General features: G+C 41.3%; 1 protein-coding gene across 1 annotated transcript in view; it reads right to left on the bottom strand.

Annotated features, from left to right (window-relative positions):
• Colgalt2 (collagen beta(1-O)galactosyltransferase 2) overlaps positions 1 to 27,650 on the bottom strand; it is a 98,880-nt gene that overhangs the window by 29,206 nt on the left and 42,024 nt on the right. Inside the window, exons 2-4 of the mRNA XM_034512788.2 lie at positions 10,720 to 10,830; positions 7,531 to 7,648; positions 5,831 to 5,965 (exon numbers count right to left, since the gene is read on the bottom strand). Coding sequence (XP_034368679.1) covers positions 5,831 to 5,965; positions 7,531 to 7,648; positions 10,720 to 10,830 — 364 coding nt within the window. The remainder of the gene's footprint in view (positions 1 to 5,830; positions 5,966 to 7,530; positions 7,649 to 10,719; positions 10,831 to 27,650) is intronic.

Below are 27,650 nucleotides of genomic sequence, written 5' to 3'. Positions count from 1 at the left end.
AGGAACCATTTTATTTCATTTCTGTTGATTTAATACATTCACAAAGTATAGTAGATAGTGATTTATGATTAAACATGAAGGACTAATATTAACAAGGAGGGGCCAGAGCAGGCAAGTATGGACACATGTTCTGGTTCAGGCCCTCTGAGTTCAAGCCTTTCCTCAGTTCCTTATTGTTTATAGGTGTCTCACCTGACCTGACCTTGGCATGTCTCTTTCCTGAGCTCTGAAACAGGAACAGACAATATTATCTACCCCAGAGGTTTTTCTCATATAATTAAGTAAGGTGGAGCTATGAAGTACTTAGGGTAACGTCTAGCATCAAGACAGCGTCAACCAGTGTTGGGTAGCATTGAAATGACACTTGGTTAACATTTGTGAAACATACATTATTTTCACATATACATCCGGGTCTTTTTTTTTTCAGTGTGCTCTGCACTTTTTGGGGACCCCTAGCCCCACTTTAACACATCCTCCGGTGTGAGAGCACAGTTTAATCTATTAACCATTTTGTGGTTCTCAGTAACACTGGTGTGCCTCTACTTGTTTTCCATCCAAACTTGGTTGTCCATTCAACTAATAATCACGGAGCCTCAGCTGTGATTGAGATAATAAGTGACAGAGAGTTAATAAGTGATATAGCCCATGTAGGGTGTAGAATGTTGTAGAGGGCCTCTACTCCAGCGGTTCCAGGCATAAAGACCATGAAAAAATTCCAATATTCTTTAGAGCATGTAAAAGCTTTTAAAGGCATTTTAAAAAACATACTGTAGGAGATGCAGACTCAGGGGACAACTGGAAAGTTACACAAGACTACTGCGAGGCACACAATGTTCACTGGATACTCAAGGTTCTAAGTGTTTAAGCATGCCTACTCCTTTATGGTGTGTTTCTGATTGTGATGTTGGCACCAAGCACCAGGCACCGCACCTTTGTCTACTTCTGTGATATACCTTTCAGGGTATGGAACAGTTTCAGCTGACTTAAACTAACTCAAACACCCCTCCCCCCTAGGATAAGGACCAAAAACTGGGACTTGGAAGATTTGAGTCTGTGATGGTTTGTATATGCTTGGCCCAGAGAGTGGCACTATTAGAAGGTGTGGCCCTGTTGGAGTGTGTGTGACCTTCTTGGAGTAGGTGTGTCACTGTGGGTGTGGGCTTTAATTTAAGACCCTCATCCCAGCTGCTTGGAAGTCAGTATTCTGCTAGCAGCCTTCAAATAAAGCTGTAGAACTCTCAGCTCCTCCTGCACCATGCCTGCCTGGATGCTGCAATCTTCCTGCCTTGATCATAATGGACTGAACCTCTCAAAGGGTAAGCCAGGCCCAATTAAATGTTGTCCTTATAAGAGTTGTCTTGGTCATGGTATCTCCTCACAGCAGTAAAACCATAACTAAGACAGTATCTTAGATTCATCTTAATTCACCTTAGATTCACTATCTGCTAGCTATGAGATCTTAGAGCATTGGCTTCTGCTGATGCTTCAGACTATGAGAGTTCTTTAGTGGGTGTGTGTGTGGGGGGGCATTCTTCAAGAAGTTTACTACAGACTGAAGTCAATACTGTTAGGAGTAATGGTGTCAGGATGAGAAACTTGGAAAATTTAGGTGGACGATGAATCATTTAGTATCCTGGGAGAGAGGATGGTAGGAAAGGAAGCAGAGAGAAAAAGAGAATCAATGTGCTTCATAAAGAGAGGCAGACACAATAGAGTTGTTTCATTCTTCCAGGAGAGCTAAAGTTTATTGGTAATAAGTCCTGCTCATTAACTGCACCATGCCAAGTTTACTTTGTTTTGGTTATGTTTAAAGGATCTGGAGAGTAGGCCTGCCTTGAGCTTATGAAGTCACCAGCCACTTGTTCCTTTCCAAGTTGAAAATGGACTGGAATGAAAGAAAGCCAAAACCAGATGAGGAAGGTTATAATTGGCCCAAGTTGCACAGAATTGAGTTTTGCTCTGCAAAATAAGTGAGCACATTTCTCCTACTTGCTTTTAATAAGGAACAGAAACTTGCAGGCTGCGGTGAACAGGATAACCTTCTCCCACCCTTGTTGCTGGTGGCAAAGCAGAACTCACCAACAGTGAGCCCCAAGTTGCCCTGCCGAGTAGAACATTGCAGATGGTTAATGGAGAGTTTATTCTTACTTAATATAATGTTTTCTACAAAGAAATGGATAAACTTCTACATATCAATGTGTCACCTCCTCAAAGTCAGGTAGATGGTAAGAACCATTTAAAAGCTCTTAGGACAAAGATATATAACCCCAATAAGGAATCTCTGGTCTAGCGCTGTGTTGGGGCCACTGGTTATTGCATTCTCGGTTTGGCAAGCCATTTGAGATGTTGGTAAATTCAAATGTGTAAAAGCAAAAATCATGTTAACACTGTTCTGGTGAGAACTTGTTTTTTGGGACAAGGCTTTACAATGTAGTTTAAACTAGCCTTGAACTCTTGTTTTCTGTTTCTGTTCTGATTGGGACAAATTTTATGTAGCCCATGCTCTGACTTCCTTAAGCAATTGAGAATGAACATGAGTTACTGACCCTCTTCCTCTACTTCCCAGATTCTGGGATTTATAAACATGCACCATTGTACTCTCTGGCCTCGAATCAATCTCTCTGTGTCTGTCTCTCTCTCTGTGTGTCTGTCTTTCTCTGTATGTATGCTTCTGTGTGTGTGTGTGTGTGTGTGTGTGTGTGTGATGTATTAGTTTCCCTTGAGATTGAAATATTCTATCCTGCAGGGAAGCTTCTTAAGCTGAAAGGTAAACAATTAAAAATATCTTCAGGAAGTCCCTGAAACTGATCAGATTCACTAGGTATCTCCATGCCAGAGTAAGCAATAATTTTTCTAGGACTAGCTGAGCTGCAAAGAATTCTCTCAGAAGACAAGGCAGGCTGCAAAGGGGATTTTGAGACTAAACCAGCTTCCTGGGAGAAGCAGAACTGCCCCCCACCAAGCTGCCTGGAAGATGTGGTTTAGATCAACTGAGTCATTTGGCAGAGGCACTCTCTAACCTGTTGAGCAGCTTGCAGGCTGTGCAGAGTGCTACAGGTTCCCAGCTTTTGTGAGTTGACCCATGCTGGGGTAGGCTTTGGTGACACAGCTCTCTTTTAGTCACCTTTGTTCCTGTAACTAATCCCTCACCTAAATTCCTGTAAGAAATCCTGGTGAAACTTATGGTTCACCAAGCTGGGCTTTGGCAGTATTTGTACGTTGTCTGTCATGTGCTGCATATCTGAGGTGAGTAGGCATATGTGTAGCATCTGCCCAGGAAAAGTCTTGTCATGCAACATGTGTCTGGTTATGTGCATGATGCAAATGTGTTTGGAAATGTGCATGTACCCATGAACACATATGGAGGGCAGGAGGACATTAAGTATTGAAGGGACTTTGGACAACTCAAGTGTGGCAAGGCATGGCTCTGGCAGGCCTTGCCTCCCTCCCTTTCCCTCTGCCTTGATAAAAACCATTAGATTGCATTCCTCAAGCTAGCTACCAAGGTCTACTCCCTTATTTGGCTACTTCCTCCTCCTGAGGCTGACACCCAAGGTCCAGCTATCAAAGTATAAAAGTCCAACAATCAAAATCTCCCTTTGGTTCACCTAATTTACATGCCCAAATAAAATTAAACACACCATCTAATACAGAGTTTTCCATTTGACCTTTATAAACTGTCATTTATAGGCCATGTCTGTCTCCTCTTTATCCAGAGAAAGTCTTTTGTCTTCTAAGACATACACCCCTCCTCCTCCTTCTTCCTTGTTACCTTCTCCTTCTCCCTCATCCTCTATCTCCGGTCTTTGTCTCTTTTTCTTGCTCTCTGTCCGTCTGAGGCGAATAAATTTCATCTGTGCTGAGAACTTGGTCTTGGTGGTTCTGAGCCGATACTTCCCTTAACAGGTATCATGCTCCCTCATTCTCCTCTTCATTCTTTTAAGGCAGGTTATCTCAATGATCCTACTAACTCCACTCCCAACAGCACTGGGGTCGTAGGCACACATGGGATCATGCCTGGCTTTTTTGACATGGGCAGGTCCAGTGCACATACAGAAAACATGAAGCCACTTCCTCAGCCCTATACTCTGGACCTCTCATCCTCCTGCCTCCAGCCTAAGTATTGGGTCATGCCTGATCTACTATGCATTTTTAATAACCAGCTCATCAAGTGGCTACATTATAGCTCTTTGTATGAAATTATTTATTTAAATCATAAAAATTAGAATACCCTACCAATTAAGGTTCCCTCTGCAAAAGCCAATGATTAAGTATCCATCATACACTGGCCTTATTCCTCATCAAAATCCTAACCAAACATAAAAAGAGAGACAGAGCCATCAGAATACATTTTTCCTTTATTACATTTTTGTCTTATAGTGATATATTTTATTGGTCAGTTTAATTCATGTGTCAAATTTACTAAGAATTGAAATAAAACAGTCATTGGCATTTACTGCAATAGATATCTAAAATTTAAGATTTTACTACAGAAAAAGAAGCGGTAGAAATTCACATTTTTAACTTCAATTTTTTTTTTTTTTGGAAAAGCAAGCTTCTATGTCAGTTTCAGTCAACAAAACTCCATGGAAATAAATTTGTTGATGTTTTATCAAAGACCATCAGGATAAATTTTGACCCAGTGATCCCATTACTCTGGTGGTTTGAATAAGAATGGCCTCCATAAGCTCATTTTAATATGTTGAGTCCCTAGTTAGTGGAACTGCCAGGGAAGGATTAGGTGTGGCCTATTGGAGAAGGCGTGCCACTAGGGGTGGGCTTTAAGGTTTCAAAAGCCTAAGCTATGCCCAATCCCCACCCCCTTCTCTCTTCTCTCTCCTTTCTCCTCCTTCAGTGTGTGGATCATATGAATTCTCAGCTACTGTTCCAGCACCATGCCTGCCTGGTACCACGCTCCTTCCTATGATAACCATGTACTAACCCTCCGAAACTATAAGCAAGCACTTAATTAAATGCTTTCTTTAAAAAGTTGCCTCGGTCATGGTGTTCCCTCATAGCAGTAGAACAGTATCTAAGACTAATAACTAATAACTAGCAACTGATCCAAGGAATTATCTTAAGAAAATCATGGATAGATGCAAAAATTGTGCACCGATAATATGGTAATTATAATTGTTAAAAATGGTTGTAAACAATTTGAATGTTCAAAGTAAGAGGCAGTTTGAGTAAATTACAGATAGCCTTTGGTGATGACACAGTCATTAAAGAAATGCAAGTTTCTGGAATAATGGTGGGGTGAATATTTTTGGCTGTTCAACTTTTTAAAATACTTTTTTGTACTTTTTTTCTAATGTGTTCTTATGTTGATATTTTAGTGGCAAAAAATTAATTAATCCCTGAACTGGATTAAAGGGATAGAAACTCTATTATACTTTAGTGGTTACTTGAAACATCTAGCACGCCGGGCAGTGGTGCCGCACGCCTTTAATCCCAGCACTTGGGAGGCAGAGGTAGGCGGATTTCTGAGTTCGAGGCCAACCTGGTCTACCAAGTGAGTTCCAGGACAGCCAAGGCTAAACAGAGAAATCCTGTCTCGAAAAACCAAAAAAAAAAAAAAAAAAAAAAAAAAAAAAAAAAAAAAAAAAAAAAAAAAAAAAAAGAAACATCTAGCACTAAGCTCTTTACAATGTTTTGTTGATAATTATTCCTACTGGGCTGTGGTCTTTGATGTGGATTTACCTCCTTTCTTGAAAGTGCTTGCTTCAATGACACATATGTCTAAAGAGGAGATGAGAAAGAGCGGATTACTGTTCACACAGCTCTGCCCTCTCAACACTCACAGCCTCTGTTAGCTAATCAAAAGACTTGCCTGAGGTGTGATGCCGCACCAGAAGTTAGAGTAGAGACCCCGGGACTCCAGCATGGGCGCCACGATGGTTTTGTTTTCCGCAATCATTAGGTTCAGGGTCTGTGGATTAGTCAGGAAGTTGTCGACATCTATGAACTAGGAAAAGAGAAGGGCAAGGTCAGGGAAAAGGTTAGTTCAATAACAGCACAGCCAAAAGGTCCTGCACTCCGGGGCCAGTTCTTCTCTTCTCCCTCCTTAACAGCCCTCACAGTTGGGAAGTTTTCAGTCAGTCAGACATATTTAGTCTAACTTCCCGTGTTCAGCTCTAAGTTGTGAACCAGTACTGCCATAGTGGGTACATAGAAAATTAACAGGACACAAGTTGCACATTGGTAAATGACTTAAGTTCAAGATGTCAATGGTTCCTAAGCTCACACAGACTCATGTAAACACATACCCAGTGCCCACCCTCAGTATTCATCAGGAGACCTATTTAGGCTTTTGAGAGTGCTGCCAAAATGGCCATAGCAGATCCCTGGTGCCATCTTAATAATACCAAAAATAGGAATTTGGTTTAAATGTCATTTTATCAACCCATGCTAGCCAGGTAGCATATTTCTTAGCAGAGAAGTTCATGTCAGCACTGATTCATTTATAGAGACAGACTCAGATTCTATCACAGAGAAATGTTTGCTTTAGTAAGGCTCAAACAATAGATTTTATATTTTATGTGATTATAATTTACAAATAATCAGAAACATTGTTAGTCGATTTGCTTATAAAAAGTTTTATAGTTTAGAATTTGTAGATTTTACTAATATTTTACTAGTTGCATATAACATTAAATACCATAGTGAAATTTTAAACTTTCCTTAAAGTTATGTGTTGACAATGTTTCTAAAACATTATCAAGCTGACTTTTTTCTGAGTGGTCAGAGGACTAGAGAGTGGCATTAGATTAGAAGTGTCCACTTCACACAGGAATCAGAGGCTGTAAAATCAGATGCCCGGAAGTGTAATATGATAACACCAGTCTCATTTCCACTGCCACATAGAAAACATTTGCTCAACAAACCCATGGAGAAAGGGCTTTTGGGACAAGGGCTGGAGGCCCATTTCTCCTTAGGCAGGAGAGATCCTTTCCAACTGAGGGGTTCATCGAGGACAAGGGTGCATGGACTCTTAGTTCCCAAGCCCTTCATTTATTTGAAGCACTCTGTAAGCTCTCATGATTGTGAGGGAACCTTCTCGGAGAAATTCTGTGTGAGAACTAAGTGGTATCCAGGAAGACAAACAGGACATTCCATTTCCCAGATCACCCAACAGATAAAAAGAAAGAGTCCCAAATGTGCTCACTTTTATCTCATTTTATATAATCTTTTTCTTATGTCTTTAAAATTCTTACAAAAGCCATTAAGACATTTTTTTTCTTGCTCCACCTACTAAAATGATTCAGAGCTCCTTATGCCTGTGATAATGAAACACACCTCACCATCCAGAAGCCTCACCATCTACACAACTCACTGCAAAAGCATTCCAAAGGGGATTTGAGATGAAGTCCAGGTATTACACTATTTAACCACAAGAGTTTTCCCTTGAGCCTTTCATGGGAAAGGTGAGGCCTAAACAAGATCTTGTTTTGACTGTTCCCTGGGTACCACTTCTTGGTTGTAGATACATTTTTGAAAACAGTTGTCAAGGAATCAAGCATTTGTTTTTACCAGGATGTAGTCTGACCATTTTTCCCTCGCAGTTCGAAGGGCTGCCTGTCGCAGTTTCATGACGTGAGCAAACCGGGAGCTTGGCCAGTGCTTTGGTCCAATTTCATCAGGGTAAGACCTGAAAGAAGAACTTACAATCACCGAGCATCTGTATGGATGTAGCCTAGCCCTTGAATCTTGTGTGCAACGACTCCTCCATCACTCTAGGAACCAGGCACAAGAGACCAGGAAGTATCATCTCTGTATCATAGATAAGCAAACTGGAACATCGAGAAATTAAGAAATTTGTTTCCCACTGAACATAACAGTCTTTATATAAAATATATCAGTGGATTTTCCTTCTCTTCCTCTATGGCTTCCTCCTCTTCCTTGAGATGAGGGAGGTCTCATTATGTTGCTGAGGTTGGTCTTGAATTCCTAGATTTAAGTATCCTCCTGCCCTATCCTTCTAATTATAAAGTGTATAATTGCCACTGTACCTGGCTTTTCTTCAGCAGGCTCTAATACGTGCCTTATGAAGTAATCCTATGACTTTCTCCATTTCAAAGATGACAATACTGGTATAGAGTGATTAATGTTACAATGTTTAATAGAGTATTAATGTTACTCCCCAAAGCTTATATTTTTAGATACTTTATGTATCTTATTAAACAAATGTGAAAATTCAGAGTAAAGCTATGAGGGTCTTACTAAAGTCAAAGGTTTAGATTACTTGTTGAAATCTCAGTAAATGATTCAATCAAGTTTAACACATTGACCTGTCTTGTGAGGCGATGGAGCAGACACATAATGTTCTAGAAATTTCTGTTGACATTCATGAGACAGCTAGACTCGTAAATGGCCACAAAGGCAAATGATTCAGTGCATTCTCTAGATCCTTCTGAAAGCTCTCAGCTGAGGTGGATATAAATGTCACTCCAGCTGGCTGCCAGTTCATGGTCTTGGAGGTGCATGGGCAGAATGTTTGCCTTAACAAATGAAAAGTCACAAAACACTAAGACTGTAACTATACAAATAAAATACATATAACCTAGGAATTCTCTGGAATGTCTTCCTCAATTACTGTTTCAGTGGAAATTACTGGAATTTCTGTTTTTCTGACTATATTGCCCAAAATTAATTCCTTATGAAATATTTTTCACACTGACCTTGGCATATAATAAATGAAGTAAAAACTCTGGCTACAGAGAACATATCTGGGAAGCAGAGTAGGGCCACAAAGTCTTGCTGTGCAACATTTTTAAGAGTAGGCTAAATTCCATCCAAGAAATACTCAAGGGCTGCTTACAATCTTCTATAGTGTTCAAACTTAATCGATTAATTTGCTTAATATGTAGACCATTGACTTGGGTTTTATTTATTTATATATATATATATATATATATATATATGTATGTATATATATATATATATATATATATGTATTCAACTATTATGTGTATTTATATATGTATATGGCAGAGTCTAGGAGAATATATTTGTTCTGCAATGACATTTGTTGATATTATTACTCTATACATTTGGCTTTCAATAAATGGCTTTTCTTGTACAGAAACGCAGGCTACTTATTCATTCAACTTCTATAAATCCTGAAACTGGAATCATAGTTGCCTTGGGAACAAAAATACATTTATTCTGTATTTTATTCACTCATTTGTTCATCCAGCAAGTTTTGATTTGGTGCCTTCTAAAAATACAGAGCGTGGGGCGGGGGGTCGGGGTGGGGATGGGGACTAGAAAGCGTTTGTATACCCCTTGCCAATAGCTCATGGTTAATTTCAAAAGCTTGAATAGATCACAGTTAATTAAGGCTAGCTCAATGAACTGTGACAAAAGGACAGCATAGAAAATCAGCAATCAAAGTAAAAAAGTTCTTTACACGTGAATAAAATGGCCCCTTTCTCTAGTGTCTGTGATTTAGGATGATAGCTGGTTACAGTGGAGAAAACCACTTCCAGGACGTGCCTCAGACTTGGGCATTGGAAATAAACTTGACATTCTGGATAAAGTATATTTTGGGGGTGGGGGAAGAGCAGGAATTATGAGAATCTTTGTATGTCTCAGGGGTTTGGACTTTGTTCTGTATGTACATGAGATCTAGTTGAGATCTTTGTAATATAAAAAAATGACGTTTGTATCTTAGGGAGATTTCTCTGGTTGTATGATACTGTGACTGTTGATCTTGTCGACAACTTGATTGGGTTGAGAGACACCAAGGGGATTAATAAACTGCAGGTGTGTCTGTGTGTGCCTTTTCAGTAACAGGCAAGACCCACCCTAAATGTGGGTGGCACTGTAAGAGATGGGGGCCTAGGTAGCATAAGCAGGCGAACTGACTCCTGTCACACCACGAAATTGAGCCCTTGGCTCTTTCAACCTCCCAAGGGAACTCAAACAAATAACCCTCCAGGTGTCCCTAAGCCTTCAGCTGGGACTGTGGGTTCACTTTTTCTTGTCTTAAAGCTTACAGCTTTATGGGTTAAGAAGCTCCTGGTTTCTCTGGCTATCTAGCATGCAGACAGAGAGATTTTTTTTTTTTTTCCGATTATCTGTTCTCCCATCCATAAACCAGTCTAAAAACCAATCACCAGTATATAATATTCTCTGTATATACACTTATATATTTCCTATTATTGCTCTTTCTCAGGAGACTGAAGACTAATATAACTATATGGGCTGACTTGGAGCTGGAAATTACTAAGAAATTTCTGTGTTAAGTGTGAAATAGCCTATATGTTCATCACTAGAATATTGACTAAATAATCTCAGTCTGTGACAGATACTACGCAGTTCAAAGTGAGTTAACCTCTTGAATGATTGCTTTGCAATAATCTTCAAGGCATAACTTAAAAGTAAGGCATGTAAGGAAGATTTATAAACTTTCACCATGATTTCATGAAAATAAACCAGTTCATCCTAAAAAAAGCAATAAATAGAATCAATATTTAAAACATAGACTGCCATTATAATTTATAAGCTGTTGAAAACAGCTTGGCTGGCAGCCCAGGAGCACAGAGGAACAGGGAGTTTGTGCAAATCTATTAATAGAAGAAAGGCTGCATTTGCAACTCAGATGCAGAAAGGATAGCAGTGAAAATCGATGTGCACCCGCCTCGATATCGGAAGCTCAGATGGCTGGAGAAGGAGCAGAGGAGGCAGAAGGGCTTCTGCATCCCTCGTGTCACTCACTCTGGCTCGTCCATAGGCCTCCACTCCACGTAGTGATACAGACGCTGCACATTTCTCAGCCACTCCCTGAGTATTTCCGTTGTATTGTCCACATTGTGATCAGTGGCCGCCCTGCGTGAGGGAAAAACACACAAAAAACATTCAGTCACATCACCAAAACAACAGCAGTAACAACAAAATAAAAACAAAACCCTAAAAGGAGAAATTCGGGGGGGGGGGGACTATATATAAATTAATTCCCTCATGGGCCACACTAGACAGGACATCTGAAGTGAGAGCTTTGGCTTCTCATCATTTTCATGTCATTAGAACACAAAACAAGGCTCAGCCAAATGTCGAATCCACACCTGGTTCTATCAATTAACACATGAAAACGCTAAACCCCACTAAGCGCAGATGAATTAATCTAGAGAAAGTAAGACTGCTATCGAAGATAAAATCTGTACTCTCTAATAATTCCAAAATTGGAGTGTTTTTTTCTTTCTTTTTTTTTCTTCCAACATAATATTTTAATTAATTACTTAGGAATTCCATATGCTATTTTCATTTCAAATCAAATTTCAAATCACAACAAAATATGTAGTCAGGACTGCTTTAGTCATTCCTCTGAAAGAGAAATAACATGAAATTTTTGAATATAAAACCCTGAAATCTAAGATAGCTTGGCCTATTCGGAATTAGCTTTTCCATCACTTACACAAAGGAGAGAATTTGAAAAATCCTTCAAATAATATATGCAAGTGTATGTCTGCTCTACCTAGAGAGTTGAACTAGCATATACACTTAAAGAGGGGCTTATAGGACCTGGAGAGATGGCTCAGCTCTTACACAGGACTTGCTGTGCCATCACGATAACCAGAGTTCAGACCCTAGTACCCATATTATGAGCCAAGCATCCCACAAGCACCCGAAACTCTGACTCCAAAAGGTCTGATACCTTCTTCTGGTCTCCATGCAAGCACAAGTGCAGACAGACAGACAGACAGACAGACAGACAGACAGACAGACAAATGGATTTTTTTAAAAGGAAGCTTAAGTAGCTTCTAAAGTCAAAACTATTTTCAAGTTATATTACAAAATAAAACCTTGCTTTGTACTGTAGGTGAGATTTGCAACTTGATAGAGATTGATTTGAAACTTGAGCTTGCACAAGTTCAGTATTAAATAAAACTAAAAGAGGAAAGAAAGAAGGGATTGGGAGGGAGAGGGAAGGAAGACTGAAAAGCGAGGGACCAAGAAAAAAAGAGTCCTGGGCAGACATTCATGTCTGACACCCTTAAAAGGTCTTATTAACAATTATTAACAATTCAACTGCTCCTCCATGGAGGGAGAGAGGCTGAGCCTGTGAGCCGCTGGCCCCTGGGGAGCACAGCCATGACAGGAGCAGAGGAAGAGACCTGAACACTAAGCACTTGGCCATATATGGCAATGTTAGAAAATGCATTTTTTGCTAAGCTTGGTCCATAATGGATTTCTTGTTATATTCACTGGGAATTTTGTTCCAAGAGTAATAGAAAAAAAAATCTTTAAGACACAGAATGTCCAGGAATGTTCAAGAATGAAGTAAGTTGCTAGATAAAAACATAGTGAATAGGGAATACATTTCTGTAAAATATTAAATAACTGGAGAGGCTGTGTGACTTTAAGTCATAGGTATGGAGAATAGAGGCCTACAATCAATATTTGAAAAAACTTATCGTTTGAAGTAGATAATTTGAAAAACATTTAATTTAAGACCAGCTTTATTGATTTACTTTATACAAGGCTTGTAAAATTCTGGTTGAATATTAACAGGGTCTTCCAGAAGTTTCTTATAATTTTATAGTGTGAGAAAGGGGATATCAAAATTTTACTTTTTTTGCAAAACAAAGTAAATATACTAAAAATTATAAAATTAACTACCTTGGTACAGAAATTCTGTTAAGTCTGCAAAGTCTAACCATGTTTCTTAATATAAGTTTTAAAATATTTTCTGACTTTTCTCTTGATAAAACCCTGATACTGAAACTGGAATGAGTGTTACAATTCCAGGGTATTTCTTCAATTATGGTTAACTTAAGAGCTCACAAAGGCAAGCTAATATAATTCAAGGTCAGAGAAATTAAGGATAATTCATCACCCCAATAAAACCAAATCAATTTAGAAAGGCAAAATTATGGAGTTAAAGCAGTGGTTCTCAACTGTCCCAACACTGCAGCCTTTACTACAGTCCCTCATGTGGTGGTGACCCCAACCATAACATTTTTCACTGCTACTTTAATTCTGCTACTGTTACGAATCATGATGTAACTATCTGATATTCAGGGTATCTGATATGTGACCCCCAAAGGGGTCATGACTCACAAATTGAGAACAGCTACAAACAAACATACGTTCCAGCATTTGAATAAGGGGCACAGATGATTTGATTTTTTTTTTCTAGATCTAATTGTGTCATGGAATTTCGGTGTTAGTGGTGAATAAACGCATAAAAACATATTCGATAGTGAAAAGTTTAACCTCCAGTGTGAAGCATCTCAGCCTCATAACAGACATTCTAACTGATTAAAAATTCATTGAAATACATAGACTTTGGGTCTGGTTATTTTTGGTGTGTAGTGTTTTCTAGTTGCAAGATTTTTTTTTCCCTCTTAATTACGAAGTTCATTAAAATAGATACTTAAATTAAAAGCAGCCTTATTAAAAACATCACTCAAAAGGTAAGGTCATCAGAGGCCAACTAGAGAGTACTTTCAAGTGTCTTCTCGAAAGTGGACCAGAAATAGATCCTTTCTTCATGAGGTCTAGAAGGCACAGCCACCCACAGTGTCCCTGGGCATTGTGCTGCCCGGACAGGGAGAGGTGCTGTGTGACATGGAGTAGCGTGGGATACCAGGAGTATCTGAGGACAAAGATGGGTTATAGGAGACAGCAAACAGCCAAGGAGGTAGGAGGTGGTTCCAAGGGAGGCACAGAACTGCTTGTGTTTGTGCCAAGAACTGAGGTGTGGCAGCTAGTCATATCCACTGGGATACAGGGACACAGGGACACAGGGACACAGGCTACCACTTCCCCATGGAATGGGTAGCCACAAAGAATGCTAGGAGCATCAAGCCACTCTCTCATGCAACGAAGCATTTGTAGAGTCATTCCTGGACCAGAATTAGATTTATAGCATAGCATTCTTCACCAGAATTCCACTATTTTAAACTGTTTTTTAAGTATTGTGGAATAATTTATTTTTCTTGGTGGTTGTTTCTTTGTCACACAGGACTTACATTCTGTCTTCTTTGCATATGGAAATGTTTCCCAGTCCCCTTTAAAATACTGTTATTCAAGGAAATAAAGGTTTCTGGTCTGTAGATGAAACAATCCCTGAATCTGCCTAAATATTCACTGCTCTTCTGGGAAGGTGGTTGCATGGACTCTGCAGAGATACCCATGTGCAACTGAAAATAGAAGCACAGAGTTAAAACGGGCCCACAGCTCCTTCCCAGTGGGTAGGGTTGCCTTTGTTCTCTGGCTTCCGCAGAAAAGGAAGACTTCCTGGCTGCAGCTGAGGGAGAAGCTGTTCCTCTGACCTTTGATGTTCTGGGCCCATCTTTCCAACAGCAGGTCCCAGAGGAAGAAGAGTGCTGCTACACCATCCCAGCCCAGGGAGGAAGCCTTTCATCTCCCACTGAGACTTCCCTAGTTCCTTGGAAATAGCCAAATACACAGAAACCCAGGCAGACAGGTCTGATTATAGCTTTTCTGTTCTTGTACAAATAAGTGTTTCTGTGTATTCACAATAATGAAAGCACGTGGGCTCAGGGATACTCAGACTGGCTGAAGCAGGAGAGAGGTACCAAAGGCTCAGATGCAGGTTTCCTGGAGGAAACATGAGGCTTGTATTAATGGTTCTGTTTCCAGAGTCCTGCAGAATAATGTACCCAGGGAGGGGCAGGTTCCACCGTAAGGTACTGAACACAAAGACTTCCCACTGAAAGCACAGTATATGTGTGAATCCCCTCAGGAGAAGCTGAGGCTGTCTGATTCTTTGCTTAACTTGAGAGCTCCATCAGATCCAAATGAAAAGTGAGAATTCCCCAGAGTCTTTTATTCTTCTGTCAGACAGACCAAAATGGGGCATCCCTCAGACACTGAAGAAAACCAGTGATGTGGATTGGGATATGGTTCAATGGTAGAACACTTTGATAGCATCAAGAAAGTAAAATCATGCCAAGCAAACAACAGCACAAACCCACCATGGTGCAACAGATAGCTGGACACCATGACACGTGTTCCGGAAATAATCTGTGGCCACTAAACCAGACACTGTCCACAAAAACACAAACATGGTGGTAGAGTCCAAATGTTTCTCTGGAATTCAATCAGAAGGTGGGACTTAGGGTTAATGTGATCGCATACAACTCTGGGCCTTTAGAAGGCTGTTCACGCAAGAGGGTGGGCAAGCCTTAGAAGGAAGACAAGCCTTACGGGCTTCTCCTGCTATCTGAGGGTGCAGAAACAAGCTACCAACTATGAGGCAAAGGTGGAGCTCTTATCAGACACCAGCTCTGCCAGCAACTTGATCTTGTACTTCTCAGGCTCCAAAACCAAGTCTTTTGCTTACAAATGATTTAATCTAAGATATTTCGTTACAGTAGCTCAAATTAAGTCGCATGTACTTGCTGGAAAAGCAGTTTCTTGATCATTTATCTTTGTCCCACAATCTCTCTGAATTATACTAGGGTGAGAGCAGAGCTCAGACCTTTCCGAGCTTTAACGCTGAACAAATATGCCTGAGCTTTATTAATTTTTTTTTAAGACCAGAGTCTTAGTTTTGAAGACCACTGTCTTAGGTTTCTATTGTAAATACCATGACTAAAAGCAACTTGGGGGGGGGCGGGGAAGGGCTTATTTTAGCTTATCACACTCAGTTGACACTTCATCACTGAGGGAAGTCAGGACAGGAACCTGCAGGCCACTGAAGAAGAGACCATGGAGGAACATGGCTCCACTGAGTTGCTTCTCGTGACGTGCTCAGCTGCTTTCTTAAAGAGCTCAGGACCACAGTCCAGGGTGACAGCTCCCTCCACAGGCTGGGCCCCCTCACTTAAATCATTAATCAAGAAAATGCCCTACAGACTTTCCTACAGAAAATTTGATGGAGGAATTTTCTCAATTGTGGTTCCTCTTCCCCAGTAACTCCAGCTTGTGTGGAATTGACAGACATGCAACCAGGATGGTCAGGTGGGGACAGGGCATTTTCCTTGCCTCTAGGGAATACTTAGACCCTGAAGCACTGAGGGGTGACTCTCATTTTTTAGGGGGACTATGGATGGCCTTGGTGCTCATGGTTAGGCCCTCTCTTTCCTTAGGATCTCTTTGCATATTTTTTCAGTATCTTTAAAGGGTTTTTGTTGTTGTTGTTTTGTTGTGTGGTTTTGTTTTTTTTTTTTTTTTTTTTTTTTATACAGGGTTTCTCTGTGTAGTCCTGGCTGTCCTGGAACTCACTCTGTAGACCAGGCTGGCCTTGAACTCAGAAATCCGCCTGCCTCTGCCTCCCAAGTGCTGGGATTAAAGGCGTGCGCCACCACTGCTCGGCTAAAGTATCTTAATTTTGTAAAATGTTTTGCCTATAGCATTTAAAATATAACTTTATAAAGCAATAATTATAAGAATAAGTGAATGAACACCATGATATCACATATGATTTGTGATTTTATAAAGAGGATAACAAGGAAAGGCTGTACAGGACCAAGGTCTTCATGTACGATTAAAATTACATAGCTAGTGATCTGAACTCTAATTATCAACTCAGTCGTTAGTTGTAATACTCAGAGAAATCATGAAGAGAACAACCAAAACCATACACTGGAATAAATGAAAAAGGAATCAAAATATTACTATAGACATAGCCATCTAATACAAAGAAATGGCATCCCGGAGGCCCGAGGAATTAAAAAAGAAAACAGAAAATAGAATCATCACAGAAAATGAAAAAAAAAAAAAAAGTAGATAGGATTGCCTCCTTCCATACAGAAAGCCAGGGCTGACAGAAACAGACACAACACCCACATGGCTCCAAGGGACACACAGGCCACCTCTAATGCTTTTTGTGTACCCAGTCTTCCTCACCTCTATCTTTGAAAGTCAGCAAAGGTTCAGGCATCAAAAAAAGTCAAAAGCAAACACACTGGAATTGTGGCCAATAGCACATATAGGACTGTGTCTGCTGACGAAGGCCTTGGGCTGATGGCACATTGCCACCGGTTGGTTGGAAGAGAGGCCATGGGCCACTGAAGAAGCCTGTCCGTAGGCTGCCAGGGCTTCGGGGATGACAGGGATGAGGCCAGGTCTCAGATTTACCCGGTGATATCTAAAACCAGAAAACTAAGCCTGCCATCTCTCCGTGTTCCAGAGAGTCAGTTTTTAATCCCTAAATCTTGGCTCTTAAATGGTAACCAGCTTGAAACAATTAGAACCGGCTCATTTACATTAACCGCATGTCCTTCGGAGGCTGTTAGGGCTGCACTCACATTGGTGAGCAGAGGGCCGCTGGAACCCTGCTGAAGCTAGACTGGATTTCTCAGTTATTGAGGGCATGCACTCTCCATCACTTCCATATGCACTGGGTCCTGGGGAACGTTCTTGGCTTCTCTAGCGCCTTGGAATGTCTAGGCCTTCGGCATATGAAGTAACAGGACTCCAGTGGATGTCAGAAAAATGGCATCTCTGAACAGCAGCTGTTCAGAGAAGGGTGATGGAATGAACATTGCTAGTCGGGGCCTGGACAATTCCCACCATGAGTAGTAATTGGCAAAAAAGTGAATTTTCCAACTTGAGATTTTAAACACTTGATTGAACCCACTTCAGTGGCTGTTTTCAGTCAGTAAAAGCTCATTGGCGAAGATAAAAAAATAAATACACCTAAAAATAAAATCCCCCCCTTTTTTGAAATAACTAATGAAATTAATACTCAACTAAGGTAGTTCATAAAGCACACTGTCTTTATTCTGATCCTAGGAAGATCCTCTCCAGCATTGTGGACCTACCAAAGGGAGCCATAAACTTAGCCACTGCCAAGTATGCCCATTGTTTCTCGCTTCCTGGTCATCCTGTAGGGTCTCAAATATCTAGAACCTATCTTAGTGGGTGAAAACTAGATATAAATTATATATATATATATATATATATATATATATATATATATATATATACATATATATACATACATATATATACATACATATATATGTATGTATATATATATGTGTATACATATATGAATGATATAAATACAGACTAGGGAACTAGGAAGTTCTACCAATAAAACCCTTTTCTTAGGTCCTAATAAACCAGGAAATGAGATAAATTTGTTTCTCATGAAACTCTTCTCGTGAACAAAATAAATGTCTGTGCTTCAGCCACTCCCTCAGTGCACCTTCATTCTAGAAACAACCATGGACATGGCACCGAAGCCCAGGTAAGTGCTACATAAGATATATAAGCCACGTGGGAGTAGCCAACCAATGTCTGATTTGACTTCAGGCCTACTGCATGAGATGGATTCCATACCCGATGCTGCTTGGGTGACCAAAACCCTGAGAGTAGATATCCCAGGAACCTAAGGTAAAGCCAAATAGTACTGTACTACCAAAGGAACGTAGCAATAAGATCGTTCTTCCCCCCACCCCCTTCTCCTTCTTGCTCCCGCCCCTCTTGCTACACTGTAGCTGTCTTCAGACACACCATAAGAGGGCATCAGATCTCATTACAGATGGTTGTGAGCCACCATGTGGTTGTCGGGATTTGAACTCGGGACCTCTGGAAGAGCAGCCAATGCCCTTAACTGCTGAGTCATCTCATTCTGCTATGCTGATAGATCAGTGCTTCCTCAGCCATCGTCAGAGATGCTTCCTCCTGTAGCAGATGGGAGCAAATTGAGTTCCACAGCCAGACATTATCCAGAGAGGGAGAGACCGTGCAACACTCAGCTGTAAGCAAGAGGTCTCCATCAAATCCCTCTTCTCAGGGCTCAGAGGACCTTGTGAAAGAGAAGGCAGAAAGACTCAGAGCCAGAGGGGATGAAAGACACCAGGAAACAGGGCCTTTTAAACACAGCAGGAGCAAGGCACATATGCACTTGCAGAGATGGAGGCAGCATGCATAGGGCCTGCACAGGTTGGAGTCCTGGAGCAGAAAGAAGAAGCGGACACATATCCTACTGTCTAACACAGAAGCAACCTCCAATTGATAGCCACTTAAAAATGAAAACTTAGTTTTCTCCAAGGGAGTCTCATTGGGGAAACAAATCATTCTTAAGGGTAGGCTGCGTGCCCGGCACTAGATGCTAACACAGAACAAACTCAATGGTGTCTTTGGATGGTCTTTATCTCATAATGTCACATCAGGGATTTCTCTTTCTTTCTTTTTTTTTTCTCTTTTATTTTACCCTACAGGTCCTTAGTGCTTTTCTTTCTGGCCTTCTGAAGTTGAGTCCCCAGCTCAACTTCCCATCACACTGTCCCAACAGGAAGTAGATGCACACGAGACACCTGTCAGACCGAAAGGCGCCCTGTACCGTGTAAGGTATATTCGTCTACACAACCAATACGATCTCTTCAGGATGAGAGGGTGGAAATTTCCCAACAGGAAACAAGAAAAATGGACAGGCTCATCTGTCTGCTACAAGCTTTGCTGGGGCTAGTTCATCACATTTTCCCTTTGAGTCTATCCATTTTCCCCACGAGTCTATGAAAATATCAAGTGCATTTATCTGAGACAGGACCAATCTGTTCTGCAGTCGTGCACCTCCTTTTCCTGTTTTTACAATCCTTTGTTCCTCGTTTATTCTTTTCCCCACCCGTTTCCACCCACTCTTCATTTCCTTTTTTTTTTTTTTCTATCGCTACTAAGTCCTTTCTTGTGTACAAGTACTCTGAAGACAGTTAATGATGACATGGATTCCCATGTGAAGCAAGACTAAATGGTTGTCTCCAGGAGTCTGATGCCACCCGTCCACATTAGCCGTCTCCGCCTGCCTTAGATGCCTGTATCTCTCACTAAGCCTCCACTGCTGCATTTGCTCGTATATTATGACCCACTGGTTTGATTTCTTTGTTATCAGACCCGTCCCTGGGGATAAGGACTATCCCGTCCTTATCAGGGTCTGTAGTATAAAGTAACCACTGAGGGTGGACTTGACGATTGAATGAATAAAAAACCTCAAGGGGACGTATCCCATGCAACGCGTTTTAAAGTTGGGCACAAATCGGAATGAGCTTCGAGAAGGAGACTGTTAATGGGAGACACCCACTACAGGCTACATCTGATTGTTGCCATGAGAGACTTTGTTCAGAAACACTAGACTTTTCAATTGTTTAAAGGAAGCCAGGTATGCAGGTTTTAGAGATAAACGTCTGGACTTTTTTTTTTTTTTAAACCTATGAGAACTCTCAGGCTGAAATGCCATGAAAATATTCCAGCCTGGCAGGGCCTCTCAGGAAACCATGAACTCAACACAAAGACGACATTATTTCAGCTCTTGCTAGTCTAGGCCCATCCATCTCCTGCTCAGAGCACATAGTTTAGTAATTAAATATTTCAAATATGCCTAGGAGGATAGAAAAAAATATCACTTCTCTGTTTGCATCAAGACAGAAAGCATCTTCAATGCCAGTGGAAAGTTACACACAGGTGGAGAGCTCTGTTTGCTTCTGGTGCTGTTATAAAACACTCTGATGAAAAGCAGCTTAGGAGAGAGATGTTTGCTGGTTACAAATCCAGGTCATAGTCTATCACTGAGAGAAGTCTGGGCAGGAGCTCACTCGGGAACCAAAGCAGAAACCACGAAGAACACTGCTTGCCTGCTCACTCTGAGTCATGTTTAGCTAGCCTTCTTCCAGGACTACTCACTCAGGGAATGTGCTGTGCCCAGAGGCTGGGCCTCCTACACCAATTAACAATCAATACACACCCCTACATACACACACACAAACACACATACACACACACATACACACACACATACACACACACACACACACATACACACACACACACACACACACACACACACACACACACACACACACACACGACATGCCTATCTACGCTAGGCAATTTCTCAATGGAGGTTTTCCCATCAAGCTATGTCAAAATTGACCGTTCAAGCTAACTAGGACATAGAGCAAGGTCCACATAATTTTTGGAAGAAGAGAGGGTGTTAGTGTGGATTTGATCAAAGCACTGCACACATGTATAACATTCTCAAACAAACAAATGAAGCAAGCACCATAGAGAAAGTATGTCCCAGCAACATGCCTTTGCTTGTTGAATAGCAGCTGAGACATAGTACATGGTGAGTGGTGGGGATCTGAACTCAGGCCCTATTGTCCCATCTTACAGATGAGGCTGAGGGACTCTATCCCAAAGCTCATTCTCTTTTTACTTCTAATCAAGCCTTGATACATAGTTTCCTAACTTTTGAAATGCCCAGTTGTCTATTTTGAGGTATAGGGCACTCCCCGTACTTCACAGTATGCTGACTTCATGATATGAACAGATGCAAGCACTCAAGAGTCTCGAGGGCAGCTGTAAGTATGCAGGGAGTGTCAGGTCTGTGTGGAGGAGCTGAGCAGAGAAGCTGGAACAAGATGGGATGACGAAACCCCAGAGGGATGGACAGCAGCACTGCTTCATGGTGAGACTGGGTAAACGTTACAGATGTAAACACTGAGCCCTAGGGCCTGGCAGGGCAGTGTCATGGCAAAACATGGAACATGTGAAACATGAGGTCATGGTAAGCCAGAGCCAGGGTGACCACAGAGAAAGCCACAACCCAAGGCCTGGGCTTGGCTTCAGCGCCAGGCGCTGCTTTGGATAAACTATTCACGGTGTAAGGGCTACCTGGTTTCTGTGATGAAGACTCAGGAGGAGGCTGTTCAGAAAAATCAGCTTTGGTTCTTTCCTTTTTGGAAACAATTGCAGTTAAAAGTGATGTAAGTGTTTTGGTTACCTATCAAACTGGGCTCCTTGACTATGTAACAAATCATATCAGTAATGGAAACAAGCAAACAAACACCTGTGGAGACTTGGGATATGATTCTACCATCTGTCTATGTCTTGGTTTTTTCCGTCTATAAAATGAGCTAACAATGTGTGGTATATGCAAATAGTTTAGGGGGTATCATAAACTTCTTTGAAAATTGGCCCTTTTCTGATAACTATTTCTACCATACATGCATGTTAGTACACATGTGAATGTACACACATGCATACTCACACATGTAGGAAATCGACACCTTGTGTAATCAGTTTTAAGGTACATGTAGCAATATTACAATATTCAACATGAGCAGTTGAAGTGAAGGATTCAGTTATTATAATTTACTATTGTTAGACAGGCCATAGGCCCTAAGAGAGAATAGTAGTATTATTTTGCTAAATGGATGAAATATTAAACTTACTCTCAATGACTTATTATTATATCTACAGATCAGTGCATCCCTCAGGCCTCATCCGAGAAGCTTCTGTTTGCAGTAGACATTGATCAACACAGAGACCCACAAGTGGCCAAGGTTCAGAGAACAAGAGACTGCAGAGTGTCCAGTCCTGAATGGAATTCATACATTCCTCCCCCTCATCACCTCCTCCTCCTCTTCTTCTTCCTCTTCCTTCTCCTCCTCCTCCTCCACCTCCTCCTCCTTCTCCCTAGTCTCAGGGATCATTGCAAAAGATGGTACAAGAAGATTATAATAAATTCTTAGACGGTGGATAACTATAAGAACACATTGTCTTTTGGACACAGCAGGGAGGTTGTACAGAACTCACAGTGGTTGCAACAGCGTACACAAAATCCATGCATGGAGGTGAGAGGTGGGCACACACTCCCACCCAGGCAGTGGAGATATTGGTGAAATCAGCTCAGGGAGAGGGAGAGACACTTTTCTCTAGGTGTGGTCTCGGGTAAGTTGACTGTTCCAGTGGAAGATCACATACCCAAGAATACTTGGGCAGCACAAATTGATCTTTATAGGCTGATATAAAAGCACACAATGTTTGGTGACTAGGGAAGAAGGGATAGATCTGGGAAGGGTTGGGTAAATGTGACCAAAACACATTGTATGATATCCACAAAGAACTAATAGAACTAATAAAAATACAGATGCCCGTTTACAGAAGGGAAATAAAAAGAATGAACTCAAGTATTCAAAACCGTTTTTCTTTCTTCCCAGTAGAACTTAACTTTGCCTATGGCCGTTTGTGTTAGATTGAGTGTATGCATTGTGGAAATAGTGTTACTTGTTCCACCCTCTCTCCATCTTTACATTAAGCCAATGCCTGGATATGCTCCATAGGACTTGCTTGAAAATACTTACTGAGTGGTTCCCTTCTTACCAAACCCTTCACCTAACAGGAACTTCCAAAAGCACTGTGCCATCCTCCCAGTTCAACACACACCTCCACACCTCTCCTTTGTGCCAGGGTCATAGCAGCAGTTGAGAAATCCTAGCTTGTCACTGAAGCCAAGGTAAAGAGAGCTCCTCACAGTTCAATGGTGTGCAAGTATTTATAACCTTCGTGCCAGTCACTGGTGCTAGCGGGGAGGGGATGCATGGGGGAGGTGAGGGATAGGCCGTGGAAGACTTCTCTAAAGATGGGGAGCCTGAAAGAAACGTGAAGAAGAGCAGATATTTAGGAGGGAATGATAGAAGAATTTTCCAGAAAGAAGAAAATGTATGGAGAGGTTCAAGATGGTTTCTGGGAAATAAATATCAATCTGCTGGGCTAGGACTTCTCAGTGAAGAAAGTGAGACAGACCAGAAGTTTGGGGTGTCAGAACGTCACAGAGGACATGGGTCTAGCAAGCAGTGGTGCTGTGTGCCCCATGTTCCTGGGTCCTTAGCTTCTTGTCCTGCTTGAAAACAACGAACCAGGGAGTTAGTCCATGAAACAATGCATCGTTTCAGAGTGTGATGTTGTCTTCAGCACACATTTGCTTTCTTTGAATTCTTCAAGTGAGAAGTATGCAATGACCAGACTCCATGTCCTAAGCAGCCACATTGGTGGATTCAAGCACTGAAGGTCGAAAATGCTGTGCTCGTATTGAATATATGCATACTTGTTATTATCACCTATGTAACACCACACGGAAACACTTACAGGGCATGCGCATTGTATTGGATATTACAAGTAGTTTAGAGGCGACTCCAGTAAGCGAGATGAATGCAGAGGTTATGTGTGCAGAAGCGAGGCCATGATACATGAACACCTGTGGATTTCAGTTTCTGCCAGTAATGTCTTGTATACCAAAGGAGGGACCATTTTCTACTTTCATTCTTAGATTCAGTAGTCATGTAGGCTGGGAAAGGTGTGAAGTCTGACATTCTGACACGTTTTCTCCATAGCTTCATTTGTACCTCCCAGCTTAAACATCCAATGCTTCCATTCAGAAACTGTTCCTGGTAAACAGTAAATTCTCTCTCTCTCTCTGTGTGTGTGTGTGTGTGTTGCTGAGTGACTTCTAGATGGATAAGCAAATGTTCACATAAGCCAATGACAAAATGAAAACGTGCTTCCTAAGGTTCTGTACTTAATCAAAGGAAACATCAAAAGTCTAACAGGATAATATCAGACCTGCACAAAAGCATTTTGGTCTTGTGTTTAAGCCCCCGAACTCATTCCTGCCACAGACCTTGACTCACCATTGATAGAATTAGGCTGGAAACAAGAACCAAGGGAAGAAAGACCCAGTTTGCAAACTGAATTCAAGGCTGTTTTCTGATTAGACAAAAATTTGGCTCAACTGACACAAAGCTGCAGTCCAGCTCATCTTAGCTGTCTAATACCTGTTGTCACCATCTCTGTGACAACATACCAGCCAGCTCACCAGGAAGAGAAAATGTTTGCCTTGAATTTACCTTCTTTAAAAACTCTTAAGTCTTCCCATGTCACCTCGTTTGTGGTTTCCATCTGTGGAGGGGCAGACTGCCATTGGCTGGTACTCCATATGTGTTCTTTTTCTTTACCCATGGCCACTCACAAGTTGGGGCATCCCAAGAGCTGTTTTCTGAAGAGTCTCGAGTTATTTTGTTCAGAGAGGTGGTGTCAGAGAAAAACAGGAGGCTATGCTAATGATATTTTCCCTCCATCCCTATTATGGAAAATTTGTGTCAGAGGAAAGGAACACTGTGTACGCTTAGAAGTTTTTCAGGGCTTGGGTGTCTGTGTAAAGTGTGTGTGTGTGTGTGTGTGTGTGTGTGTGTGTGTGTGTGTGTGTGTGAGTGTGTGTGTGTGTGTGTGTGTGTGTGTTTATATAAACACACAGTTCATAAATTCTTTGATTGTCATTAGAACTTGCTGTCTTCTGCAGAGGGAAACAGAGAAGACAAGTTTGAATATTCCTTATCTGCCAGACTCAGAATTCTTACAGCATCTCCTGTATTTCTCCTAACTGCATTATAGTGGAGTGCTCTTTTTAGCTCCATGATTCAGATGAGAAAAGTCATGGCCACAGAGGCCTGAAGCTTCAGAGATCATAAGAGTTGGAGCCAGTCTTTTGTCAAGACAGCTGGCCTCAGAAACTGGTCTCCTCACCCAATACTTGATGTCTTACCTGGAAATTGTACTTAGGAGGGAAGTTCAAATCCGAAGGAAATACTTCAGAATATGTAGATGTAGAAGGAAAGCAGTAACTGTTCCCTCAGAGTGCTAGGCCCATCAGCAGGCTCTGCGTTGCCAGTAAAATTGTCTCGGCCACAGGGAACGTGGCCGTGTTTGGGAGCCCTCACTAGCCATCCTCATTACTCCAGGAACAAGTGAAGTGTTCATGATTTTGAATTAGTTCTTGAAGAGCCCACAGCAAGTACTTAAGCATAACTGGTTGATGGCTCTTCTTCATGCTTCTCAAACCATTGGCTTTGTCTTCCCTCCTCCAACAGGTAGGCTTAAAGATCTTTGTCCATTCATTGTGTGTGTTCTGTTTTATTTTAGTCAGAGTCTTGCTATGTAGCCTAAGCTGGCCTCAAACTTGAAATCCTTTTGTCTCAATGTTCCAAGAGCTGAGATTACAGATCTTCACCACCAGGCCCAGGTTTTGCTGTTGCTTTGAATTGAGATTTGTATAAGGACAAGTAAAACATTTGCCTTTTGAAAGCTTGTTCCAGATTCTATTTGGTGACTCAGGAAGATAGGTTCAGGATTCTGTATCCTAAACTACTAGCTTAGTAAAGACTTCCCTGACCTCCCCAAGTGGGTCAAATCTCTGACTTAGTGTTTTTTTTTTTTTTTTTTTGATACCACCACCCCCTTTCTTGTTATGAAACTGAATGATTTATTTCTACCTTCTAGTATATAGTCTCCACAAAAATAAGATATATAACCGTGGCCACCACTGTGTCCTCAGGCTCAGGAGAACATCTACCAGCAGCAAGCAGAGTACTGTTAAACAAATTATTGAATGCATTTGTCTCTCTCAATGTATAATATGCAAAGATTTCATTCATAGAAATAAAAAGTCTCAGGTAAAGATGGTGAAGTCTTTGGGGGCACATCCTTTCTGTTTAATCAACTATCTGGACAGTTTGACTTTGAAACAGGCTCTGAAAGGAGGCTGGAGTCTGATGCTGTTTGGTGCAGAGTTGTTGAAAGGTGGTGGAGAATGTGATCCATTGCTTTGAAGGTAGTACCCAGAGGACACTGGGCCAATGCAGAACTGAAGCAATTGGGACTGGATGGTGGTAAATATGGCAAGAGATGAGTCATTCTTCTTCCCATCTCTCATTTGGGTGTGTCCTCTGGGCCAAATTAGAAATCCAGCAGAAGGGGTTGGCACTCACCATTGTAAACAGAGTCCAGCTGAGCTGCTTCAGGAGAAGACAGCAATTTCCTTTGTAAGCTGCCCTAGGACCAGGCAAGTTAGTGGTAGCCCTTCCTTCCCCATCCCAGGCTAGCCCATGCTGAAGGAGTTCTTTAGAGACACAATGAAAGGATGGCCAGTTGGTGTCCGGTCATCTGAATTCATTTCCCTGGAGCTTTCCAGCTAAGCTTTCAATTGTCTGTCTCTACCTTCTGTCTTGCTGGGACATTGTGGAAAGTCTTTCTTTCGTCCCCAGGAGCTGAAGTGGAGAAGCGGGGAGAGCATCCCCAGAGCCATGTTCAAACCTATTGACCAAACTTTCTCCATTAGAGAACCCAAAAAAGGAGCCCACATTTTAGAAGACTGTTAACTGAATACCGTGCATGGTGGAAACCCTTTAGTGCAGAACTCAGATTCTGGTAAACAAATCACATGCATTCTTACAAATTCCAGGAAAGGAGTCATGTGCATTTTCCTTTTAATTCTTACAAATTCAAGGAATTAGGTGTCTTCCATTTCCTGGATGAAAAAAGACAGTCACAAAGCAGATACAGATTGAGCACTCTACTCTGAGAAAGCCTAAATGCTCCAAGATCTGAAAGATAAACAAAACAAAACAAAACAAAACAAAACAAAACAAAACAAAACAACCTTGGAGTACTTTGGATTTAGGGATTAGGAATAAAATTTATTCAAATATTCTAATATCCCAAAGACTCTGAATCTAAAATATTCTGATCCCAAGCATTCTGGATAAGGGATACATGGCCTGTGACTGATAGCCCAGCCTAATTAATCTGTAAATTAAAGAGGAATTCTTAAAAGAAATACACAATGAAGACATTTTGTCTGAAGTCTCAAGGGCAGCGATAACAAAATGTTAAAGTCACCTGCGGCTGACTTTCTGCTGTCAATAGGGTCCATCCTCGAGCGGGGCTGAATCCTCTGGTTATTCAGTCCTGACCGGGTCACACCATGCCATAACCACCAGTGTCCCCACTTATCCTTAGATTTACCACGAAGGAACAATATGGAAGAAAAAAACCCACGAGAAGCAACTGTGTGTGTGTGTGTGTTGTTTTTGAAGATTTGCTATGTAGCCCCC

Source organism: Arvicanthis niloticus, chromosome 10, assembly GCF_011762505.2.
Source record: "Arvicanthis niloticus isolate mArvNil1 chromosome 10, mArvNil1.pat.X, whole genome shotgun sequence".
Taxonomy (NCBI): Eukaryota; Metazoa; Chordata; class Mammalia; order Rodentia; family Muridae; genus Arvicanthis; species Arvicanthis niloticus.
This window is presented reverse-complemented; position numbering and strand designations above follow the sequence as displayed.